Consider the following 24,991-nt stretch of genomic DNA (forward strand, 5'->3'; position numbering starts at 1 on the left):
TGAAAATTACATTAGATTATTCCATCCAGAAAAATCAGGTTTAGCTGAACACAGTTTATCAGAAGGCCATAAAGTTTTATTTAACACTACAAGCACGAAGCAGTCATTTTGACTGCTTCAAGAAATATAAATTCGTATCACTTCTGTAATGTTTTCGCTAAGGCCCTGAAATTCGTTGACTTTTAATATTTTTGTGCCCACTTGTTGATAATATTAACAATAAGTTCATGTCCCTTTTCACAGGGGCGCTAGTGTCAGTTATACCTAGAAGCACGAAGCAGTCATTTTGACTGCCTTATAAAGAGTACGGAAAATTAGTGTTTCTGTTTGTGATTTGCAAATGGCAGCATTACACACTTCTTATTTCTGTACAAAAGATAAATTAAAACTTTTATTGATGGTAATTTGAGACACAAAAATCTTATTATTTTCTCTAACAGCTTCATAGTATATTTTTCACTGTCTTACAAGATATCACGTAGTATGTTATTGTAGACAAAAAATTAGTTCAGATACATGTGGCCAATAGTGAGTACTTATAGTTAGTTGAGGTGAACCGTGTACATGTGACATTTTACGATGAGACCTCAAGAAGCACATGATCTCTTAGAAATTGAGTCTGAAGAAAATAATGAAAATTTGCAGGATTGTAGTGAGGGGATGGAAACTTGAGTGTTTTTGAGCCTGAAGAGAACATTTTATATTCAAGTGATGAAGAAAAAAGAAACGATGATGGAGAATGCAACGACAATAGGGGAGACAGTTTTATTGCTCCAGATGGAACAAAGTGGACAAAATTGAATTTGGGACAAGGTGACGTTTGCCGTCTATGTAAGCAGAATATTGTTCGCGAAGCTCCAGGACCGATAACTTTTGGCAAGAAGCGAGTGTCTGAGCAAGAATGTAGTACTGCTTTTTCTTTACTATTTGATGAGCCAATGAGGAGGCATATACTAAAGTGCACTAAATCTGAAGTGTATAGGCAACTGAACTCAACAACATGGACTTCAACTCTTTCAGATCTACAATATTATTTGGGCTTTATTTACTGAGGTGATAATAGTGTTCAGCAATATCTATTAGGGTCTTGTGGAAAAGAACAACCGGGTCACTAATTTATAGGTAAACAACGAATAGGGAAAGGTTTTGTGAAACAAAACGGTACTTCAAATTTGATGAAAAGGGAACAAAATCTGCAGGACTTCAAGTGGACAAATTCGCACTCGGGTCAGAACTTTTGGATGCATTTACTGAGAAGTGCACAAAATGTTAGAAACCGCATGACGTCATCGTTGACGAGCAACTCTATTCCACGAAAGTCAGATGTCGATTTCACCAATAAGTGCCAAATAAATCCGATAAACTTGGCATCAAGTTCTGATTACTTGCCGACGTGCATTCAAAGAATATCCTAAAAGACTTTCCATATTTGGACAAGAATCTGGAATGTCCTGCTGGGACACAGATAAGTGAATTTGTGGTGTCTAGTTTGATAAACCCATTCACTAAAAGGGAATAAGTGTTACATGTGATAACTTCTTCACGACAAGGAAACTAGCTGAAGCTTTTAGGGCTAAATGTACTAGTTTGGTTTGGACAATACAACATAACAGAAGAGAGCTTCCTAAAGGTTTTGCAAACTCAGAAGACAACTGCACTGCGTCTTCATTGTATCACTGTGACGTTTACCATGACCAGAGTGGTAGTATATTAACTGTATACAAATGTAAGCGGATCAAAAGTGTTTGTGTCTTGAGTTCCATGCATAAGTAAGTATCCATTTCCGCAACACCAAGAAAATGACCCAAAACTATAACACATTACAGTCAGATGAAGTTTGGTGTAGATATCGTGTATCAAATGGTAAAGAAATACACACGGCGATGTGCGTGTAGACGGTGGCCAATGTACGTTCTTTTCAACTTGGTTGATTTTACATGCTTGACTTCGTGGATAGTATATGAAGAAGCCGGAAAGAAAATCAGTTGGCTACAATATCTCCAACGTTTGGCCAAAGTGATGATGGTCAATGTCATTAATGATAGTGACAGTGTATCTGAAGATAGGGCGTTCCTTCCACACGCAAGCGAATACAATGTCAAGTACGATTGTCAAAAACTACAAAACAGCAGACATATGTTTCAAATGTCGAAAGTAGTTCGTAGATAGTATACTGCAGAGATCCGAAAGCGAATTATCTGCTTCAAGAAAAAGGAACACTGTAATGGCCTCCTCATGAGATGTTTCCGAAAGATACCATAAAAAATGTTATTTTACAATAAACGTTATTATCAAAGAGTTGACAGTAATTTTTGGTTATTTTTATTATCTTAAAATGTATGATATTAAACTTATTTTATTCATAAATATTTTGATATTACATATTTGATGTGCTTAATGTTTATAAATAAACATTATAAAATACATAATTTGCCTGATAGGGTTACTTGTAGATATGTCTCAATAAGAAAGTCATAAAATACAGTCATCCTGTGACACCATTATTTTATTTTTTAGTCAGAAACGGAAAGCAGTCAATTTGACTGCTTCGTGCTTCTAGGGGGTTCAAAATTCCCGTGCTTCTAGTGTTAAGGACACATCCATCATTACCAAGAGCACCAGTTACTGGACCAGGATAGTAGCCGATGCTCTCGCCATAGTTCATGAACCGAACAACGTTAATAGAGACACTGGATTTCAACTCAGCCCCCTGTGGAACCCGGTCATCAGTTCCACAGCAAAGAAAACGACACACAAACATTCAGATAACCCTCAGCCAATCAATAGCACGGACTACGGAACATAGCCAGCCAATCACAGCTCCAGTTTTCCAGATTGAACCAGCCAATCAGGAACCAGCATTTTCAGCCAATCAGGAACCAGCACTTTCTCCAGCCCAGAGTATATATTACTTATACCCGCTGATCTCTACATAATTGCCCTGATGACGAGAACGATGACAGCTCTCGAAACGTTGGCCTATTTACCAGTTTTCACCTGGCTGATTGCCCGAGAAGAACTTTATCATATACGCCGCCATTAGTGTATGTATGTTTGTGTAAGTTTAGAAATTTTCTGGTGAGTGTGCACACAGAATTATGAATTCTTAAGAATTCCGCATCTCTAAACTTTCATTTAGTTTGTATTGTGCTTACGAACATTCCTCGTGTACAGCCAAAGACAGTAGCAGTTAGAATTTCTTTGTAACTGTTCGTATTCGTTTCAGTAAATATGGGAGTGCTATTTTTAAGTAAGTACATTCCAAATATATACTAAATATTTTCTTTGTACCTTAGGTTACATTAATATTAAAATCTATCATGATATCTAGAATAAAAATTAAATTTACATAATATTTATTTTATTATGCGTAACCTCAAACGAAGGCTGTCAGGTATCTGCTTGTATGTGGTTATAAGATTGCGGTGAGGGGGTGGAAGCGAAAACGATTTAAAATACGTTTACTAATTGACGATTAAAACTAACGTTTACTAACGATTAAAAATACGTCAGTACTTGAACAGTTTGGATGAAGGGAAATTTTGTCCGGAAAAGGGAAATTCTGAAGCTTGTGAAGGGAAAACGGCTCTGAAGGAATTGGCATCACTGCTCACAGTTAGCGTTATCTCCATCTCTACTCTATAGAAATTTCTCCTCTAAATTTTATAAGGTAATTATATACAACAACTACTTATCGTTTTAAGTGCATGTGGATACTTTTGCTGTTGTACTACCTACAGAAGTCATTCTATATCATGTGCAAGTTGTAATGGAACATACAAGAAATCCTGATCATGTTATGTTCACACTTCAACGATGAGTGTGAAGGGAGCGCGGTGGGTCACCGGTAGACGGTTCACCTCCGGTGTTTGGGTACCCAGGTCGATCATAGCTCGCGCCGGTTTGAGTTTGTGGTTGACAAACACCGTGCTCGTCTGTGTTCTCGGGGTTCACCCGTTCCTCCCAGTTTCTTCATTCCAACATTTCATCCATTTCTCACCATCACAATCTCGTTTAGCCTGATCGGCATAACGTGGGACGTAAAACTTAAAGATTTCTTTTCATGGAGTGTGAATACAGTCTGATCTACGTTTGTTGTGTCTTGTATTACCACTTGTACATGAAATAAATCATTTTTGTAGGTAGTACAACACTAAGAAGTATCTACGTGCGCGGGACATTCCATATGTATTCAAATCCCCCACATAGTCGTACATTAAGTACAAGGGCACATTATTCCTATACGATTCAGAAAAAGATATTCCTAAAAAACACCTAAAGTACAAGGGCAGATTTCAAGAATGCAATAAAAAAGGACAGAAAGTACCTGGCGGAATAGCTCACATATTAAGCACAAGTGTAAATTTCAGGAATGCAACGAAAAAGAGAATAAGGACCACGAAGCATTCATTTTCACATATCTCAAATCGTTGGTAGGTATATGGGTGCAACTTCCAGGAGGAAGTTGTGAAACCGCGGTTCGAGGGAATATATATATATATATATATATTCAAAGAAAGGAGGCTAGATGTCCAATGAAATGGTGTCTTTTGTTCCCGGTATCGGTCGGTTCCATACGGGAAGTATCGGTCGGTAATTTTAGCCAAGAATAATAAATCCCTATAAAAGTTGTTGACTAAAATGACCTACTCACGAGCATAGAAGTGCTTAACGTTGCGAAGTTTTAAAATTCAAAACGTGGTATGCTTTTTGTATTTTATTGACCTAAAATAATAATTTGTAACATGTGAAGAATAACGTACTTTTTTCTTCATAAAAAAATGTCACTAACATTAATTTGAGTATCACATCTTAAAACTGTCTGCCTTGACAACCATCGGCACTTAAAGCAAGTGAAGATTTCTAATATAACACTTAACACTGTATACAGACAAAATTATCATTGGTTACCTACAATGGAAGACAGATAAAAATCGGACTTTTTACAACTTGTGATAATCGTGGATACCACCTCTCACCATCTTGTCTTGTTCACTTCTTCTACTCTTGCCTTGCTCCTCACTACGGCTGTCGCCACCTAGATCAACGTGCACAGACGCAGTTGCATTCACTAACGTCGCATCAAATATTTGAAACGCGCAACTTATCAAAACAAACAGTAGGAGAGAAGAACAGAGGTACGCTTCGTTTACTTCCTGAATAACTCATTAACTAATTCAAAGTCACTTTGTTACTTACTTTTTAACGTCCTAGATAGTCAATAAATAATTCCTAAAAGTATGACGTTCTTCCTCCTCCCGAAAACGGAAAATTCGTCTAGTATTCTATTTCCTTTAATAAATCTGTGGATCCCTATAGTAAAACTGCACCGCTGCAGAAGCTGTACCGGTACCTACTACAGTCGCACATAAGAGAATATGAATAGAAATATGCAACTAAAAATCCCTAGCCTAAGGCAAACAAATTTAGGGTAACATAATCGAACCTAAACTAAATTAATATTAAAAAACTAAATTTTCTCATCCTTTCCTGAATTAAAACTCGACCCCCATAACTAAGCATAGGGCAAAATTACAATACAAAACACGGAAACGAACTTCTACAGGCGCACATAAGGAAACATGAATAGAATTATCCAACTAAATAGCCCTAGCCTAAGGCAAGCAAAGTTAAGGTAACATAAACGAATCTAAACTGAATTAATATTAATATTAAAAAACGAAATTTTCTCATCCTTTCCTGAATTAAAACTTGACCCCCGTAACTAAACATAGGGCAAAATTACAATAGAGAACATGGAAACGAACTTGTGCTAAGCGGCCGAAAAGCACGAATCTTAAATAAAGATCTGTCGGTAAGAATTTAGCGGATCCGCGCGGCAGGTTGGCTGTTCTTCCCTAGGAAACGGGATATTAGCCAGTTTACATTTGCACATAAACAAAGAACGGCCATTCTGAAGGCTGCTGGCCATTTTTTTCTATGCTGATGTTTACTTGATGGCGGCCAGACTTTTCCTAAAATCGATAATAAACAAAAATGCAAGTTCGCTATTTTCTAATAGTATTAGGTTGGGTTACATTCTAAAAATTAGTTCCCTTGTTCTTTATTGTGGTGTATCATATTTCACTTTGGAAGAATATGGCGATATTAAAAAGTACACGTATTACGTATAATGTACAAATGAAAATCTTAAGGAGACATACATGGAAGCACATGCACCATATTTTACTTACTGTGTTTTATTTAAAGTAGTTTTCTCCTAAATGAAAACAAACATATTTTGACTCCACTTGACCACATCAACTCTTAATCTGAATCAGTGGCTCAGTGGTAGAGCGTTTCCTTCCGTTGCTTGGAGTCCTGTTTCGATCTCAGCTTGCGCCGTGTGGATTTTGGTGCACAAACACCGTGCTCATGGTTTTTCTCAGGTTTCTTCGGTTTCCTCTCTCTTTCTTCATTCCAGCATTTCATTTATTTATGTTAATCACCGTCTCTTTTAGCTTAGGCGTGGGACGAAAAACTGAAAGATTTCATTTCATTGTTTTCTTTTCATAAATGAAAATATCGAAGCATGTTTCGGATAGAGTGCATTCTTTGCAGAATAAGTGATTTTGTGTATCTTTTATTTTCTCTTTTAATTTTGCAATTATAAAATTTCCAATGTTACTTCACAAACCGTAGCTGAGCGAGGTAAGGGGTGAGGAGCTCCACAAGGCTCGTTTGGGTTTTGTTTTTATGAATGTTCTGTCAAAAGGCAGTCTCATGTCATGTTTTATTTATTATTATTATTATTTTACAGAGTGCGATTTTGTGTTGGAGTTTCGTGTAATACTTGCTTTCTGGATATCAGCCTAGTAACCGCATATGTTGAAAAGTTTTCTGCAAGGATTTTCTCCATTGTACAATCAATCGCTTGCAAATAATTTTCATGAATTCCAAAACAATAGCATGCTGCTGGTAGTTTTGTTGTACAATATGCAAAAATTGACCGAAAGCATTGAAATATGTTGAATACCTCTGCGTCAAAAAGACTACCGCCATTTTCACTCATTTCCTACGAGTATGGCCTCATAGACTTCGCCATTTTTGCCGTAATGCAACATTCACATCACTATCGGAGAAGAACACTAACAGAACAATAAGAACATCGGCACTTCATGTAGTAACTAAGTAACAGTTTATGAAGTCTAGGGATAATCCAAGATCCTATCTCCGTACAGTATAAAAGAAAAAATAAATTTTGATTTGAGGGTCATGTTTATACGTGATCGCACTCTCCTTATGTTTAGCCACTCTCCATATATATGTGATTAGCACTCACAGTGCTGATATTTCATTCGAATAATTAACTGTAGCAATGTTAAATTCACAAGATTTCTCTGTGAGATTGAAAGTTACAGCTGAGTCCTGTCGGAAAAATCAACTGGAAAGGTATCGTACCTCTCGGAGGTGGTATTCACTGTCGTAGAAGAAACTCCTTTGACAGATTAGAAGGAAATTGTCTTGCAACTATTATACAGTTTTCCCCAAAGTCATGGTGTACATTTAACCGGTCTCAGGAGTTCAAAGAAACAAAGTAGAAACGTGAAGTCCTCACCAAATCAAAGGAAAATTCCCAAATTTCATTCCTATTCCGTGCAGTTCGATGTGGCTTCGACTTGTTTCCCTACTGACATCTAAGCGATATTCAATTTCCTCCCACGCACGGTTGAGGACCCCTTTTGTAACAGAGTAAATAAAGTCTGATTTTCTTTATATAAAATTATTAATGTCGTTGGTGCGTTATATACATACATGCTGCTTCACATAGCCCCAATGGAGCACTCAAGACCACCGGCTTGGTACATTGGAGCATTTAAATACAAGTATCAGCAAAACTTTCAGGGAATGATTGAGTTTATATTAGAACAACAGTCTCGGTTTTTGATTAGGCATCCTAATATTCGTTCCATTTTACTTAAAATAAACGAAATACGCATACTACTGTTAGAATTGCTGTGTGCTGTTTTTATAATTACTGAAACATGGCTTGAAAACTAAGCTGTTTCAAGTCTCATTAATATATCTGGTTACTCCATTCTCTGATAACATAATGAAAACATAATGCTGCGGGAATTTTAATGCATTATTTTGAAAATTAAGATGTAAAACTAGTTGAAGTACATAACCCAAATCAATTAGAATGCCTCACGGAATGGTCAAAATAAGTTCGCTACGTATAGGTATCTTATCAATGTATAGACCACAAAGTACCACTACACCAGATTGCTATTCTTGAGGTTCTGATTACGCATGTCTATCCGCAAGTTGATTGTCTTTATATATTAGGTGTCCTTAAATGTGATCAGCTTTGTCCTGGCAAGCATAAACAAAATATTTGGATCGTATCTTGGATATGTTGGGTCCTGTCCTACTCATTAAAGAACTAAGCAAAATTACAGAGTTCGGTGAATCGTTACCAGATCTTATTGTTATCGATAAAATTGACATGATAGCTTCAAATGACGTTTGTCCACCCATTTTATCATCCGATTATTCAGTGACACATGCTATCCTGAACTTTAAAAAGCCACCAAGAAAGTCTTTTCATATTTTTTGTTATCGGAACTTTAATACATGTAATCGCGACGCGTTTCTGCAAAATGCCGAAATCTTGAACTGGAAACAAATTGAATTTCATAATTCCATAGTTGCTAAATTTATTTTCTTCGGAATTCTCTAAAACATCTATTCGATTGGCACACGCCGATGAAAACGGTTAAAGTTTCAAATAAGATATTACCTTATGAGACTAGTAATACGAAGCTGCTAATTAAGAATCGCGATCGTGCGCTCCGTAGGTTCAAACGCACTAAGGTGCCTCAACACTGGGATGAGTACAAAGACCTTTATAGTTTTACTACGGCAATTTTCGACAAGAAATGATTGCGTTTTCTTCCTTTCGTATTATTAACGCTTGAGACAACAAAGACATTTGGCGGACGTTGCATAATTTGGGAATAGGTGGGAATAGTTCAACATTAAACCTCCCTGAAGTACTAATTTGTCTTGATGTCATAAACCGTCATTTGGTAAGCTTTCCGAAATCTCACTAACAAATAACGATACATTTCATAAAAAAGTAAATCGGTACAGTTCACTGAAACACACTGTTTGTTTAAGTCCTTTCATGTTAAGACTGTACATGAAGTTTAAAGAGATATTGTTAATATTAAGTCCAATGGCGCAGATTTTTTGAAATAACACCACATATGCTTAAAATAGCTTTACCTTTTACCAAATTTCCCTTAACTAGTATTGTTAACTGCACTTATCGAATGGTAAATTCCCTAATGTCAGGAAAATAGCTAAAGTTCTGCCATTACCAAAGAAGCCTTGCATTAAATCAATTAGTGACCTTAGGCCTATAAAATTACTGCCAGTTCTTTCAAAGGTAATTGAAAAGTTAGTGCTTCAGGAAATGGTTTCATATATTGATAACTCTGGCATACTTCCGTCCGAACAATCTGGGTATCGTTAATTTACCAGCACTTTTAAAGCTTTATTAGGTATTAAGGACGATGTGCTTCATGCACTAAATGGCAAATATGTGGTAATACTAGTTTTATTAGACCTCTAAAGTAATTTGACATAATCGAGCACGATGTTCTCTTAGCAAAAATAAAATATACTTTTTTAGTGAATACCATAAAATAGTTCGAACCCTATGTATATAAGAGAAAATCGCAAGTTGCTGTACGTAGTTCCTCTTATTACAAAATTACATAGTTCTCTCACCTTTTATTTTACTTTAATTTTCAATACATATTAAATTTTACGTTAGGACACATACCGATAGAACTGTTCGGGGTTAAGATTTGGAGATATTAACTTTGATGTTTTAAATATCGAAAAACGTCATTACATGGCTAAACAAAATTACCGCGAGAGCGGATATCGTTTTATGTAACGTTTCATTTCAGTCAAATATACCATATATCTACGCTCAGAATATTTCTGTTGTTTCGTTAATTTAAGGGCTTTTACGCTGAAATCTGAAAAGATAAAGTGGTTACATGACCTATTATAACACAATATAAGACCTCTATAGCTGTTCTTTTGTTAGCCTGGACGGCTTCTGTGCAAAAGAATCCTTCATTTCCGGTAAGAACTCCTGGTGTTAAGATCCAATATTAACCAGTAAATCCATATCTCGCATAACATTGGTACTAAAATGGGCTCTATACAGTAGTGTAACCAATACCATGATTTACTACAGGAAACATCCAGTGACAATTAAGTATTGGAAGAACGAAAATACCGAAAATGGAGAAGACTTGTATCAACATACAACAAACAACAAGGAAGACAAAATAAATGTAACTACAAATTGCTAGCGTTACATTTATTTGTGAAAGGTAAAGGCTAGAAAGAATATGTGTAAATCTTTCTACAAAATCTTATGGTAAACTTCGAAGACGTTATACATTTTTAAGTCGAAAATTTGTATAACACTGCTTTCCATATTTTACTTTAGAAATATAAGCTAATAATGTAACAGGGAAAATTTGAGTTTTGGCGTTTTTTTTTTTTTCTGATGGAACACTGATTGTTCGTTCACAATTCCCAACTTTATTTAGAAACAAATCACAAAAACGCAAGTGTCGTACTCTAATAAAATGCACCTATGTATAGCAGAAAAAAATAATGTAGCCGTTATTTTTATACTTCAAAGAGAAGAAAAATGTATTAGGTTTTGCTTTAGCAAATGGGAAAATAAAAAAAAAATCGGATATTGAATACTATATTTCGATACTCCGGTATGGTTCTGTATTTTCGGTATTTAGGCACCTCGATATTTTGGCACGAGTTATAGGAAAATTTCGGAAATTTGAGAATACTGGTTTCAGCGTTTACATCCTAGTCTGACCCCAACCATTCCACCCACTAGCTCCATTTCACCTGAAATGGTACTTACTCTGTTCTTCTCCCGACTCGTTCATAAATTTTATTAAAACTGTGATTTTTTTTTTTTTTTTTTTTTTTTTTGCTTTCAGATTTATTTGGATTCATTTAACATTAAACTCTAAATGTTTTAAATCTCCAACTTGAACGATTCTTTGTTTGCGACAAGCCTTTCATTATTTCAAGTTTGCTTATAAAAAAATCGAAATGAAAATGGAAGTCATTCCTGTTAAACTTGAAATAAAAACAGAAAGCCAGTCGTTTGAGGAATGTAATTATGAACTATGTACTAGTAACACTAATGATCAGAAAGATCCTCTTGCAATACCTTTGGAATGTAAGAAACGGGAAAGTGCAATGGAAGGAGAGAATATAGCTTCAGAAAGTAATGAGGATGAAACAGTGTCAGATTGGAAATTAACTTCGAAAGCAATATGTTTAGTCAAGTGTTTGTCAACTGCTGAAGTACTAATAAATGCCAAAAGTATTGACAGTAACATCAAGCCAAAATTTTCCGATTTTACACAGAACACGAAAGAATCAAGCGACCACATTTTGGCCACTATTGGAGATATAAAGGGTGACAAAGAAGACATTGAAGAAATTGGTAATCGAGAAGGAAGTAAGAATGCTCAGGACCTTAGGTACGTTTAAATGCATTCATTTCATCAGAACTATATCTATGTAAATATTTTTCTTCACTTGCAATACTTAGTTTAATATTCATTTTTTTCGTTTACTCTAAACTGAGTTAATGGAGTTTTTAATATTCGAGCGCACAAAATATCCCAATTTCATGCTTAGCTTTGTAAGAGGTGAGACAGTTCAGTAGTGAAATATGTATCTAAACGTAATGGAAATCGGTATAAACCTCCCTTTCTAGAAACACTTGAGTGACAAGATTAAGTGCAGACACGCTTTTGTCTTATGTCAACGGCTATTCGCGAAGAAATTATCGACACCTCTGTCGCCAGAACTTTTAAGGTTGTGTTTTACGAAACCCTTTCACTTTTTTATTATTATTATTTTTAAGATATGTATCACAAACGAATTCCTAGCACAACCAAAAAATCAGGTCGTGTAAATAAATTATTTTACTATCTGGATGAAGTAACTTCACTGATGAACGTTCGTGTTTCAGAAATTATATCTTACAATACCACGTTTTATCATGATCTTGTAACGCAGGCAAAGCGTCTTTTCTTGCTACTTTTGTATAACGTATGCCATCATAAAAACCTTTTTTCTTAACTAACGCTTTTGTCTTTTCTGTTTTGTAAATAGTGACCATGTTACGGGGAAACTGTGGCCATTCGTAGAGTAATCATCTCTAGCACGGAAGGCTGGGACTCGATCCCGAAATCCTGACAATTAGCCTTTGTGATTTACGAACACTGTTTCTTTGGATTTCTCGGAATTCTCTTATGTCTCCCACTTTCCTCATCCGCCATTGCCATTCATCTAGTCATCATCATCATGTAAATGTGCAACAAAATCAGCAACAGATCATATTCGTTACATGACGAAAATAAATATATATATATTAACAATAACAATATCTTGTATAATTGCCGTCTGCTGCTATTACAATACGCAGTCGCTCTGGCATACTTGCAAGAAGCGTAGTAGAGTGACCATGCCTAAGTCGGAAATACTGGCGCATCTCGATCACGCGGGATTCTACAACTTTCTGATTCCTGTCTTATCATTACTACCACTCCTGCAGCATAAAAGCCCAAAATTTTCGAGTGGATTGAGATTGAGATATCGTGGAGGGCAATCCATGCAAATGAGCTGTGAATGTTCTTGTAGCCGCTCCTGGGCTTGCTATTACTTATGAATAAGAACTTATCAAGCACACGTAACTATGAATAAGCACACGTCAGCATACTTGTGTGCTTAACATTACAATTTCTCACAAAATGACCTACTAAAATAATAAAAGGAATATTTTAAATATTTTTGTTGAGGTGAAAATTTTTGTGTACTTATCTAATAATATTTTACTTGATAAAAGCATATATTAGCGATTTTACTAATGGAATATAAAAATGTTACACAAATAAGAAACGTGTTTATGTTATGTTCTTTGTTTATGTAGTGAAATTTAAAATAGTATAAAGAGAAACCAAATATTAAATATATATATATATATATATATATATATATATATATATATATATATATATATAATATTATGTCATGTTCTTTGTTTATGTAGTGAAATTTAAAATAGTATAAAGAGAAACCAAATATTTTATATATATATAATGCAATGCAGAAATTTGTGCTGGTTTATATAGCTTAATCGTGATACTTAGTCTATAGGTAATGCAGATATTTGCACGTAAAATACAAACTTTAATGGCATATACAGTAGATTAAAATGTTAAGTTTTAGCATAGAATAGTCAATACCTAGATTATTCATTACTTTATGACTACAGCTGCAAATTCTAATTCATAGGTAGATAGGCCTAATTTTCTAGTTTTCATTCTAAATAAACTAATATGTTTCAGAGTTTCTATATTTCCTTTCAATACATTTGTTTGAGAGCCCGTAATATGCCAACTGCCGTACATTTTGCATTTTCGACAGCAGAAGACCAAAAGTGAAATACAGGTCAAAAATTAATTTCTTCACATTTGTCAGAGATTTCACAATTTCAAAAATTATTTCATATAATCTCATTACTGTACGCACTATGAAACGATTGTGAACAAACTTTACAGTAGAACAAAGAGAGCCATTACATAACATACACATTGTATCTTTTATAGAACCGAATCGTAATTTTCGTAAAATTCTTACTGGAGTTTTCGCAATTGGCGTGAACAATTGCAAGGGTTTCTTGAGAAATTGCTATTTAGCTTAACGAACAGCTGATTTACACATGACAATTCATTTTCCACGACTGTACAGACACAGGTTGTCAGCAGTTGTACGAACACAGTTTACACCATCATTTTATATGGGGATGAGAAAATTTAATTTATTTCATAATTATGATATGAAAACTTGAGTTCTGACTTCCGCTTTATAGATATATCTTACACTAAAGTATTAAACGAGTTGTATTTTATGATTGAATTTATTACATTTGCTTATGCAACACACTCCGTTTTAAAGGATACGGCCTAGTGTTTTACAGGGTTCCGAACCAGTTGGTTAGCCAGAACACCCAGATGTAAATGTTGAAAAGTGTTGCCGCTCAAACACTTAAAAATTTGTAAAGGAACCAAATTTGTTCCATAAATGGCCATTCACAATGTTTAAGTGACCTTTCTGCTATTATAGAAATATTTGCGTGGGGACACTTACCTTCTTTTGTTGAGATATTGCATCCGATTAGTCACCTAAAGAATGTACACGACCTTTCGTTACTACCAGGCTCGGGTTTTTGATAGTAATATTATCCTATCGGAACAAGATGATTGTTACTAATGATGTGAAGGTAAACATTGAAAGTGAAGTCACTTGTGATCCATTGTACTTGAAAGACCAGAGGTAAGTACACTACCAATGAGCCACCGAGCCTCCCTTCCGCTGCTGAAAAAACAAAAGGAACACTAAAAATCACTAAACAAACCAAATGCTATTAACAAGTTTTATCACGATTCAGTACAAGATTCAACTTCTAAATCAGTAATTCGCTGATGATGATAATTTTCAAGAATAAATATTTTTTACTCTTCTGCAGAGACATTTACATATCTACTTATTTACTAATAAAGCTTCAGATATCATTATGAATATATTTACACTAAAAAATTAATGAAACAGGAGAAGCTGTTCTAGAAAGATGTATATTAGGACTTTCTGTCATGGAGCTAATTTTAGTATCACCTGATATTTTTAGTTAAAACCATTCTGAATTAAAATATAATGACAGTAATAATAATAAGAAGAAGAAAAGTTGTTTAAGTTGATAATATAAGCTGGAAGCGAGAAGTATATTTTCAGTGTGATGATGAGAGGTAAATTGAGCTATAATTTAATTTTTGGCTAGCTCCTAAAGTATCGAGACCGGAAAAAAAATTTGAATTAATTTTTAAATATTTTTAAAACAATCTCTTTAGATTCTCCGTGGAGTCTAGTAATTAACCTGGAGGGAAACGTGTAGCATATACAATCTCAAATACAATATATTCATTAATAAGTGTTTCAAATTATTTGTTATTTGTCCTTTCCTTTAAAGACTAAGACGGAATTTCTCTGCTTGTAAATTCCTCGTTATTGGTTTACCCAAATGATCGAAATGAAACATTTCTTTGGCTTTCCACACAAACATGCCCGTCACCATATACCTGGCAACTCTGAAAAATCGTGTCTTTAATAAACTATACTTACAGTTTTGAAAGGGCAACAGCTACAACCTCACTTCTCCAGTTCTTCACCCCTAACTTGTTTTATTCTCTGATGCCGACTCTGCTTGCAGTACAAAATTTCATCTAACCGATTGACCCTTTTCATAAACTAATGCCAGACAAGCTCAACATTAAGCTTACGGACTGAGAGATTATTCCTCATATCCCTCTTAAATACGGTATTTCCCAAAACTGCTCCCCGTTACAGTTCATTTTAAGTGATAAACTTATGTGCTATGTCTTCTTTCCGTAACAAGAGAGACTCGTGAGAAGATAAATTTCAATGTAGATTTTCAATCCTTCTCTGTTTACAATACCCATTACGATGAAAGTAACATGATAAGAATACAGATTAAGGTCAACAATCAGCATATCAAAAAATTAATTTAAAACAACTCGGCTACTTTACTTTTATAATGTAATTTCAACACCATTCTCTCTCTTTTTAATATACAGAGTGGAGCATTTGTCTTGACAAGCTCTTTTAATTTTAAAGTAAGTAATAATAAACATCGTAGTGTTTTACGATGCATAAATACATTCCAGACGTTGTTTGATATATCTCTAATAGGAGTGTTGCAAAGCCATTATAGAATATTCATTTAATAGGATTTCATTACGTGAAGGAAAACTTATAATAGCACACTTGTTTGTTTGAGTGACTAAGAATGATACAGCATGATAACCTTGGACATTCTAGAAGCTTGTCAGGGTAATAAACAAGGAAGACGAACGGGGCAATGCAGATCCTGCTTATCTTAGTTTTGAATCCGGCAATCATAATATCAGGTATTTCTAATACATAGATTAAGAATAGCAAGGATTTAAATCCTTGATGTTTCTGAAATGGCCTTATTTCGGAAAAATACTTACTCACACACACACACACACACACACACATATATATATATATATATATATATATATATATATATATATATATATATGATATCTAACCACGCAGATATATTTCAGTAGACATAAAGATTGTTAAGGGAATTAAAATTTAATATCTCAAATCATTCCGAGGATATTAAAAACGATAATGATTGCTTTACTGCTTAAAATGGTAATTTTTTTCTCAAATTTTAAAAATTGCAATAGCCTTAATTTCTTTCTTTGTCATTATATTGACAGTTTCTGCTATAAGAAATTGGAAGATGTTATGGCAAATTACTAAATTTTCTGCAGTAAAATTAACGATATTATAATAAACGTCTTCAATGACTTCGTATCTCCATTTTCACCTATAATAATGAGATATTCGTTCCATAATGTAACATATGAAGCTTGATGTGCATTTAACTCTGATTCCGTATATATAATGTAGATACAACCTCAGATAATAAAAGAAAGGATATTCTCTTCTTTGGAGCATTGAAATAATTTAGAGACCTCTCGATTGTTCCTGGTTCCGTTAACTCGAAAAGTTGAGTATGAGACCCTGGAAATTCTGAATATTTAGTATGCAATAACAAATGTAATATGGAACAACTTCCCATTATTGCTGTATTTTTATACAAGTTCGCATTTTCTTTTTTGCTTTATATCATTTATCTAACTGTTCATTTCCTTACTTATTGAACTTTTTACAGGTTCCATAAACATGCTGTTACCAGAAAAGAAAATACGTCTATTACATGAAAAGGCTTTACTCAGAGGTCAGCTTTGACAACACACATGTTAATACATACAAGTCAAAATTCTCACACCTGCCAAGAGTGTGGAAAGGAATTTCCGAGGAGGTCAAATTTGGCAAAACACATGTTAATTCATACAGGAATGCGTCCTCATACGTGCCTAGAGTGTGGAAAGGGATTTAGGAATAGGTCCAATTTGGCAAAACACATGTTAATTCATACGGGAATGCACCCGAACAGGTGCCAAGAGTGTGGAAAGTGGTTTATTTATAGGTCAGATATGGCAAATCATGTTAATACATACTAATGAAAAACCTCACACGTGCAAAGAGTGTGGTAAGGGATTTAGGCAGAAGTCAAATTTGGCAAGACACATGTTAATTCATACAGGAATGCACCCGCACAGGTGCCAAGAGAGTGGAAAGGGGTTTATTTTTAGGTCAGATATGGCAAAACATATGTTAATACATACTAATGAAAAACCTCACACGTGCAAAGAGTGTGGTAAGGGATTTAGGCAGAAGTCAAATTTGACAAGACACATGTTACTGCATACAGCAATGCGTTCTCACACGTGCCAAGAGTGTGGTAAGGGATTTAGGCAGAGGTCGCATTTAGCAACACACACATTAATGCATACAGCAATGCGTCCTCACACGTGTGAAGAGTGTGGTAAGGGATTTAGGCAGAAGTCACATTTGACAACACACATGTTAATACATACAGCAATGTGCCTTCAGAGATGCCAATAATGTGGAAAGAGATTTATTAATAGATCAGATATGGCAGAACACATGTTAATACATACAGGTGACAAATCCGACACATACCAAGAGTGTGGAAAGGATTAGGCAGAGGTCACATATAGTGATGGGCAGTAGAAATATTCAGGGGTGGGAAGGAAAATAAAAAATGGGAATATTCCCGGGTTTTTCCCTGACATAAATTTCCGGGAAATAATTTATAACCATTTCTTTATTTTATCTTCCAAATTATAACAACCGTATGACTAATTACTTTATTTTCATTTATTATGATTAACTTCTAGGCTTCAAATAATTTGGAGATTGAAAAAATAAAATTGGTTCACTGTACTTTATGTAACTAATCTAATGATAAATTAGTTACATTTCCATTTGCACTAAAAAGTAGCAAAGTACCAATTTACAAATGATGAAAAGAACCAGTTCGCACAGTAATGTACAAATTATGCAGAAGTAGAGATGTACTACAATTACTACAACCCGAACATCTTTAGTAATCAACGTCGGTCTGTCTCCTTTCTCTGACTCGAATTTCTGAATAGGTACACGGACTTCTCTTAACGCATGAATCTTCGAAAAATAGGTAAGAAGAAAGGTTATGTGTGGCAATGTTACGTGAAAAATGATAAAGATAAGTCAGTGTCTTGCAAATATTTTGCACATAAATATATATGCGCAAATGTTGATAAACTTTTGAGACATGCATCTTCTGGCAGTTACCCAATGTAATTTTTTTTAGAACATTTAAAAATTTGATATGTTTATAATATCAGTAGTAGAGCGAAGTTTTAAAAATTCACTCACTTATAAATTTAAACTGTTTAGTAGGGTAAAAATATGTGGACTTACTGTACCATTTTTTCTACATATTTCATAGAACATATTGTAAGTAAATAAACATTAGTGCGTATAATAAAATTTTAATAAAGTAACATAGTAGGCCCTACCGTTCATCAAATACATTTTAAAGAATCCTGTGGATACTACTGTAATAATATACTGTGACATAAAAACGAATTTAACTTTGAAATCACAATATAGTAATAGAATACAATTTTATTTGTGATTGTACATATATTCCCGGAAAGATTCCCAGGGAATATACCCGAAAAATATCTTCCCGGGAATTTACCCATCACTAGTCAGATATGTTAATACATACAGAAAAGTCATACACATAGGTCATGAACCTGTAAGTTGGCAAGAGTTTGACAAGAAATTTACTGTAAAGCCAAGTTTGGCCAGACACATTTTAATACATTCAGGTCAAAAATCTCTCACGTGCTAAGAGTGTGGAGAAAGATGTAGTGAAATGTCACATTACACTAGGTAAATCTCACAAGTACCAAGAGTGCGGGAGTATCTAGTGAAAGATTATGTATTGTAACAGATATGTCAATACATGAAGATGGAAAACTCATACGTTATTAAGGTGCAGAAAAAAAGTTTCGGCAAAGTTCTAATTTCAAAACAAAGGTTCAATTTTAAAGATGACATACATCATATATCCTGTAAGTCTGTAGAATTTACTCAAGTTCATACTAAGCAACACACATACTAATACAATCAGAATAAGACCCTCTTATGTTTGAGTATTGTGATAAGCACATATAACAAAATTGTTTCAAAATGCACTTAATATAAATGGAGTTATTACCCTCATAGTGACGGAAGTGCGAGAAAGTACTCAAGCGCAACTCAGATAGTGCAGGAAAGTTTTGCACATAAAAATGAGATGCAATAGGCATTGATAATGTGCGAAAGATTTGTTTTAGTTCAAAGTTGGTGAGACACGTGTTCCCTTCTAACGCTAGTACTGTTTTGGGGTCATATTTTAAGACCCACAAAATAACATTTTGCTATATATTAGGGTAAGAACTCTACTTTTTAAAACCAGAATCCATTTCCTGCAGTTTGAACTCCATTCTGTCTTGCTTAGTTATAATTGACGTGAAAACATCTCTAAAAACTAGCTCGATTTGCTATCGTAGAAATACATGGTTTTGGCGTAGATTAATTAAAAATAAGACTCCTAGTTACTGTAGATACTTTCGAGCTCTTATATATCGGTATATGTTACGCATGCTTGGGTGTAAAATCCATTTTATAAGACTGAATACGCCACTCAAATCAGACACTGTACTCACACTTGTCATCTGCGTGCAATTGTAATTCGTATTAAGACAAAGAATACATTACATCTTTAGCTATCAATTCTTATAGAAAAAAAACGAGAATAAACCACCGCTCTAATATTCTGGTTTTATTAGTAATTTAAAAACGCATTTAATTATGATTTTATGTTTACATTGCCCTACGGTTTTCCAGTATCTCTATTGTTCGAAAAGAAATATGAGTGTATCTGTAGAAAAACCAGTAATAATTGAAAAATTGGCTTCCTAAAAATTACTTTGAGTTGTCGCAGCTTAACATTGTTTACTACAAACACCACTTAAAAGCTGATGGTAAATTATTACATGATCTATTTTCAGTACTAGTGGTTCAAAAGAAAGTATTCAACTATATCAGATAAGGCAAAGTAAAATCTATGATAACAGTTATAGAAACAGTGAAGAGCATCTTGCGTCACCGCTTTGCAAGCTATTTACAATTTAATGGCTTTACAGGTAAGAAAATCTTAGAAATGTTAAGCATAAGAAATTAACTCTCTACTAATGAGAAAGGTTACATTCACTTTGATAAAATCGGCACAGACAAAATTCACAGTTTATTTATTGATGACATGGACAATCTGGTTGTTTTAAGAAGATTAAACACTAAAAACTTGTTTTTTATTTTGAGAAAAAGCTTATGCGTTTCTAGTAAAATCCGAACATGTTTTCCTAATATGTTTATAAATTGTGTAAAAAAACTATGTAGTTAGAGCGTGGTTTCAAAATAAATATTAGTTATATAATGTGTCTACTTAGTTTTATGACTTTCGATTTTCGAAGGTTGATTTATAACGCTTAACCGGTCAATATTTTGAATGAGTTCTTGATTCCATTAAATGATCTTTAGATTATACTGAAGGAGTCTGTGTTAAGATACCAGAAGCAATTGTTATCTATTGTACTAAACGAACATTTATTTAACGCGCATATTTCCAAATACTATAGAAAATTCTAGAATACATTTTGCTTTTCCTGTATATAAGGTTATTAGGTATTATTCCGGCATTTGCCATGTATGAATGTGCAAAACCTTTAGAAAACTGCACTCAGAATTGCCAGCCTGAGAAAAACTGCTACATGTACTCTACCGAGAAATGTCTCGAAATAACAAATGTAAATAGATACTTTCACTTATTTCTATATTGGAATAGAATCTTTCACTTCTTATTTTACTTATTTCTGTATTGAATGATGAGAGATACGAAATCACATGAATTACTTTCGAGAAGACATCGTTTTCTGTTGTTTCCTAATACATTATTTTAATACTTCAAAACCTTAAGCAATATCTCCCTTAAGTTTTAAAATTTCCAGCTTCCTTATTACGTTAGCTCAATAATTTCACTTTGTCTTCATCGATCATCGAGGCCATAAGGGTCGTGGACTTACACCTTTATGTAGGATGCGAGTCATACTAGTAGTCTGACCATATGACGACGAGTAACTTCAATTCGTTCTTTGTTGTAGCTTTCTGTTCTTTTTGGAATGCGTTTAGTTCATAGTTCAGATATTTATTTAGATCTTTGCAATGTTTTGTCAACATTGAAATCATATTCATTTACTGAGAATTAAATACGAAAACATGGAATGAAATTATAAATAGTTAACTACCCGCTAACTTACGTAAGAATTGTCTTGTTTCGTTCACTGTTTAAGGTTATGCCATATAAGCTCAAATATGGGAGTTAATGGATAGTAAATATTACATGTGCAAGACGAGACTCTAATATTTTGGTTAGTTCGATCCCAGCCCGCTCCAAGTGAACTTTGTGGTGAATAAATACCCGTGTGCGTCGGTTTTCTCGGAGTACTCCCTTTCCTCCTACTTTCTTCGCTCCACCGTTTCATTTATTTCTCATCATCGTCTCCCTTAACCTAACCTACATAATCCTGTGACGTAAAACTTGAATTCCTTTGATTTTTTCGAATATTGTGAACCAGAAACGATGTTTTGGCTGAAGATGTTCCTAACCTCAAAGATTATTAATCAATTCAGATATGGTATTACTAAAGAAGGTACGACTTCTTGATAGGAGAAATAGCTACTGACTCCCATGTTTCGCGGTAGAAGTTTCAAAGGACTTTTATCTTTCAATATTAATAAAAATATTCAATAAATTAAGAAATGAAAGGTTTGAATATTTTCTTCATTTCTAAAAATAAGTAGAACGAAATGGAAAGAGAGCGTATTTGTTTGCACTAATACGTATTTAAAGGTGTTTGTTTGCACGTGTATTTAAATATATTTAAGTAAGCCTTGTATAGTAGAACGGAAGGAAGGAAAGAACAGCTGTCACTGCTGCTTGGCTCTTGCTGGATCAGCAGTTGTAACTTGTATTCAAACGGGAAACTTTAATATTGATACCTATTATTAAAGTTTCCATTAAAGGGTGCCATTAAACTTAAAGGTAAAATGCAAGATTTACTAACAGAAGAATGCTACTACTTGAGTTTCGTGTTATTCGTTCTTCAAATTATAAAGATTGAAATAGAAACCGATTTACTTTTAAAGTTAACTCGGATAGTGCGAGTAAATTGATTAGAGATAGTAAGCTAGGAGTATTATTGGATTCTATAAATTTACATTCTATTTGAGGTACTTGAGTCTATTGCAAATTACATATACATGTAGATTGTGATAGTGGAGGAGAAAAAATGGAGGACCACTCAATTGGCCTTGAAAAAGACGGTAAATTAAAAGTAGCTAGATCGTGCAGACTTCTTTCTTGTTGCTAAATGTATTTCTTGGTGAGAAATCGTTTCCATATTGATTGGTTTTTCTTCGGAATTTGTTGCCTTTTTAAGCTTTGTTCAGAAAATGAAATTTTACTCAACGTTTCTATTTTCCGTTAGCACTTAATTGCAAGAATATAGATTTTTCGTCACGTTGTGGATAATACATAAAATTATTCGGAAGGAATAACCAAATGCTTAGTATATTTAAATTTGATAACTTTGACGCCAATTAGTTCCAAAAATTTCTAAGTAATTTCTCCTAGTGTAGAAAATATATCCACATTGAAGTACTACTCTCTTATCTCATAAGATAATTATTTCTGTGAAAAATATTGCACGTAAAGGAACGATCGATTTAAGGCTGACTACAATAAGGTAGTAGTGCGAAATGTTTTTGTAACAAATGTATACGAATTTATAGGAGGAAATAAAATTGTAGTATAGAAGTCGAGGCGGAAAATTCTATTAACATTTTCATATTTAGATGCTGTTCGATTATACTATGAATCTTTTGGTCAACATTAGCTTTGTTGTTAAATTTGTTACTTCGAGTTGGCAAAAGGAATTCTTGGGAAGATACTCAAGCTGCATTAAAGTGGAAAAATAGAAATGTTAATTAATAATTAGAATTTACCTTCCGTTTGTTAAATAAATATTTTGTTACGCTGTTTCCATTTGGCATGTGAATTATTGTTGATTCTGATTAATTGCTTTGATCTTTTCTTGCGAAATAAAGTTGTTTTGTTACCTCTTACGATACATTCAACTTGTGCATTTTACGTACTGGATTATTATTATTATTATTATTATTATTATTATTATTATTATTATTATTATTATTATTATTATTATTATTATTTTAAGTTGATTTGATTTCTTTTGGAGTTATATTAGTACTGCTATTTCCTGCACTTCTTTTCTTTGTTTCGGTGAATTAATGTAAACATTGAAAAATAAGTTGACATTATAATCTGAGCCTAATTAATGAAACAATCTATCGAATTTGTAGTAATCTTTAAAAACTTGTTCAGTTCCCCTTATTAAGCCACCCACTATATTTTCTTTACGATTCTTCACACACTTCATTACGATTATAAATCCGTGTACTTTGGCAATGGCGTGATTCAAACGTTTGATTTACTAAATGAGATGCCATTAGCGTCGCCCTTTTAATATTGGATACCATTTTCTTAGTGTATAGTGTTCTCATCCACCATTAAGATAGAGTTATTATTTTCACCCAAAGAACACCAGTTATATTCTGTCATCAGTCTCTTTCTTAATAACTAGCCGTACACTAATTTATCAAGAAAGTTGGAAGAGGTCTACTAGTCTCAGCAGTCCTCGCACAGTGATGACGTCTCGAAGATTAAATCAAACAAAATAATGCGAGAATATGGTACTTAATAAACGACAGATGGTCTAGTGGCTAGTTAGAGAAGAATAGGCAAAATAATTGCTCATTCTTACACTTAGTGGTGTTAGCCTAATTTCTTAACAACTGGTTATATATATATATATATATATATATATATATATATATATATATATATATATATATCGGGTGTCAAAAAAATTCCACCGACAAACTTCGGGAGGTAAATCCTCTCGTACGAAGAAACAAAAAAGCTACGAAAACATGGGTCCGGAAACGCGTTGTGTCGGAGATATAAGGCGCCGAAACCGTGGGAAATGAATCTTCAAAGGCGTATATTTCAGAAACCATTCAACGTAGAGGGTGCGGTTTGAAAACTCACCAGCGGAGTCATACCTGCTCTGGTTAAACATGCGTTTCATAATCTTGCAATGCCTGCGGAAGGGATTCCGCAAAGGAGCATAGGGATTCCCAGATAATCTTCCGAGTGAAGATGGATCGAAAGGGGTATGAATGGATGACTTCCTCATCTGTTAACAGTACTTCCTTGTACCAAGACGATAGATAACTCAAACGGATACAAAATGGTGGACACTTGTATACCTACTGTGTTTGGTTGCATAACCGCCACATACGGATGGCGCCCAATAATGAAGTTCGAAATATGAAGTACTGTGAATATGCAGTCTAAGGTTCGTAGTGAGGCACGTGCGGTGTTGCTACAGCATAACACACGAAGCAGGGTGATCAGGCACGTAGCCAGGATTTCGTAATAGGGGGGTCCGTGACGAAATATTGCGGTTATCACGCCAGGGGCACGATACATTCTGAACTATTTTACTGTAAACATATATTGGTTCGTTTAGCCAGTATTTCGTAATGGTGGTGGGGGGGACATGAAATACTCTGATTACACACCAGGGCCTCGATCAATCTAAACTATTTTAGTGGCAACACTTGGTTTGTTAGGACAATAAAATGAGGATATGCTAGTAAGTCAATAACGAACTATCTCTCGAGTAAAAGAATA

General features: G+C 34.2%; 1 protein-coding gene across 4 annotated transcripts; it reads left to right on the top strand.

Annotated features, from left to right (window-relative positions):
- The first annotated feature begins 3,584 nt into the window (after positions 1-3,584).
- On the top strand, positions 3,585-23,339 carry LOC145675816 (uncharacterized). 4 transcript variants are annotated; one of them, XM_081746540.1, is made up of 3 exons: positions 3,594-3,670; positions 10,998-11,549; positions 16,868-23,339. In XM_081746540.1, exons 2-3 carry the CDS (start codon positions 11,113-11,115, stop codon positions 16,914-16,916), a joined length of 486 nt encoding a protein of 161 aa, XP_081602666.1. In that variant the 5' UTR covers positions 3,594-3,670; positions 10,998-11,112; the 3' UTR covers positions 16,917-23,339. The 4 variants fall into 4 exon arrangements, 3 of the variants coding, with proteins under 3 accessions (XP_081602666.1, XP_081602664.1, XP_081602665.1); XM_081746538.1 differs by having other exon boundaries at positions 20,169-23,339; XM_081746539.1 differs by lacking the exon at positions 3,594-3,670 and adding an exon at positions 3,783-4,433 and having other exon boundaries at positions 20,169-23,339.
- Positions 23,340-24,991: the final 1,652 nt, after the last annotated feature.

The sequence above is a fragment of the Thermobia domestica genome, chromosome 18, assembly GCF_964235325.1.
Source record: "Thermobia domestica chromosome 18, izTheDome1.hap1.1, whole genome shotgun sequence".
Taxonomy (NCBI): domain Eukaryota; kingdom Metazoa; phylum Arthropoda; class Insecta; order Zygentoma; family Lepismatidae; genus Thermobia; species Thermobia domestica.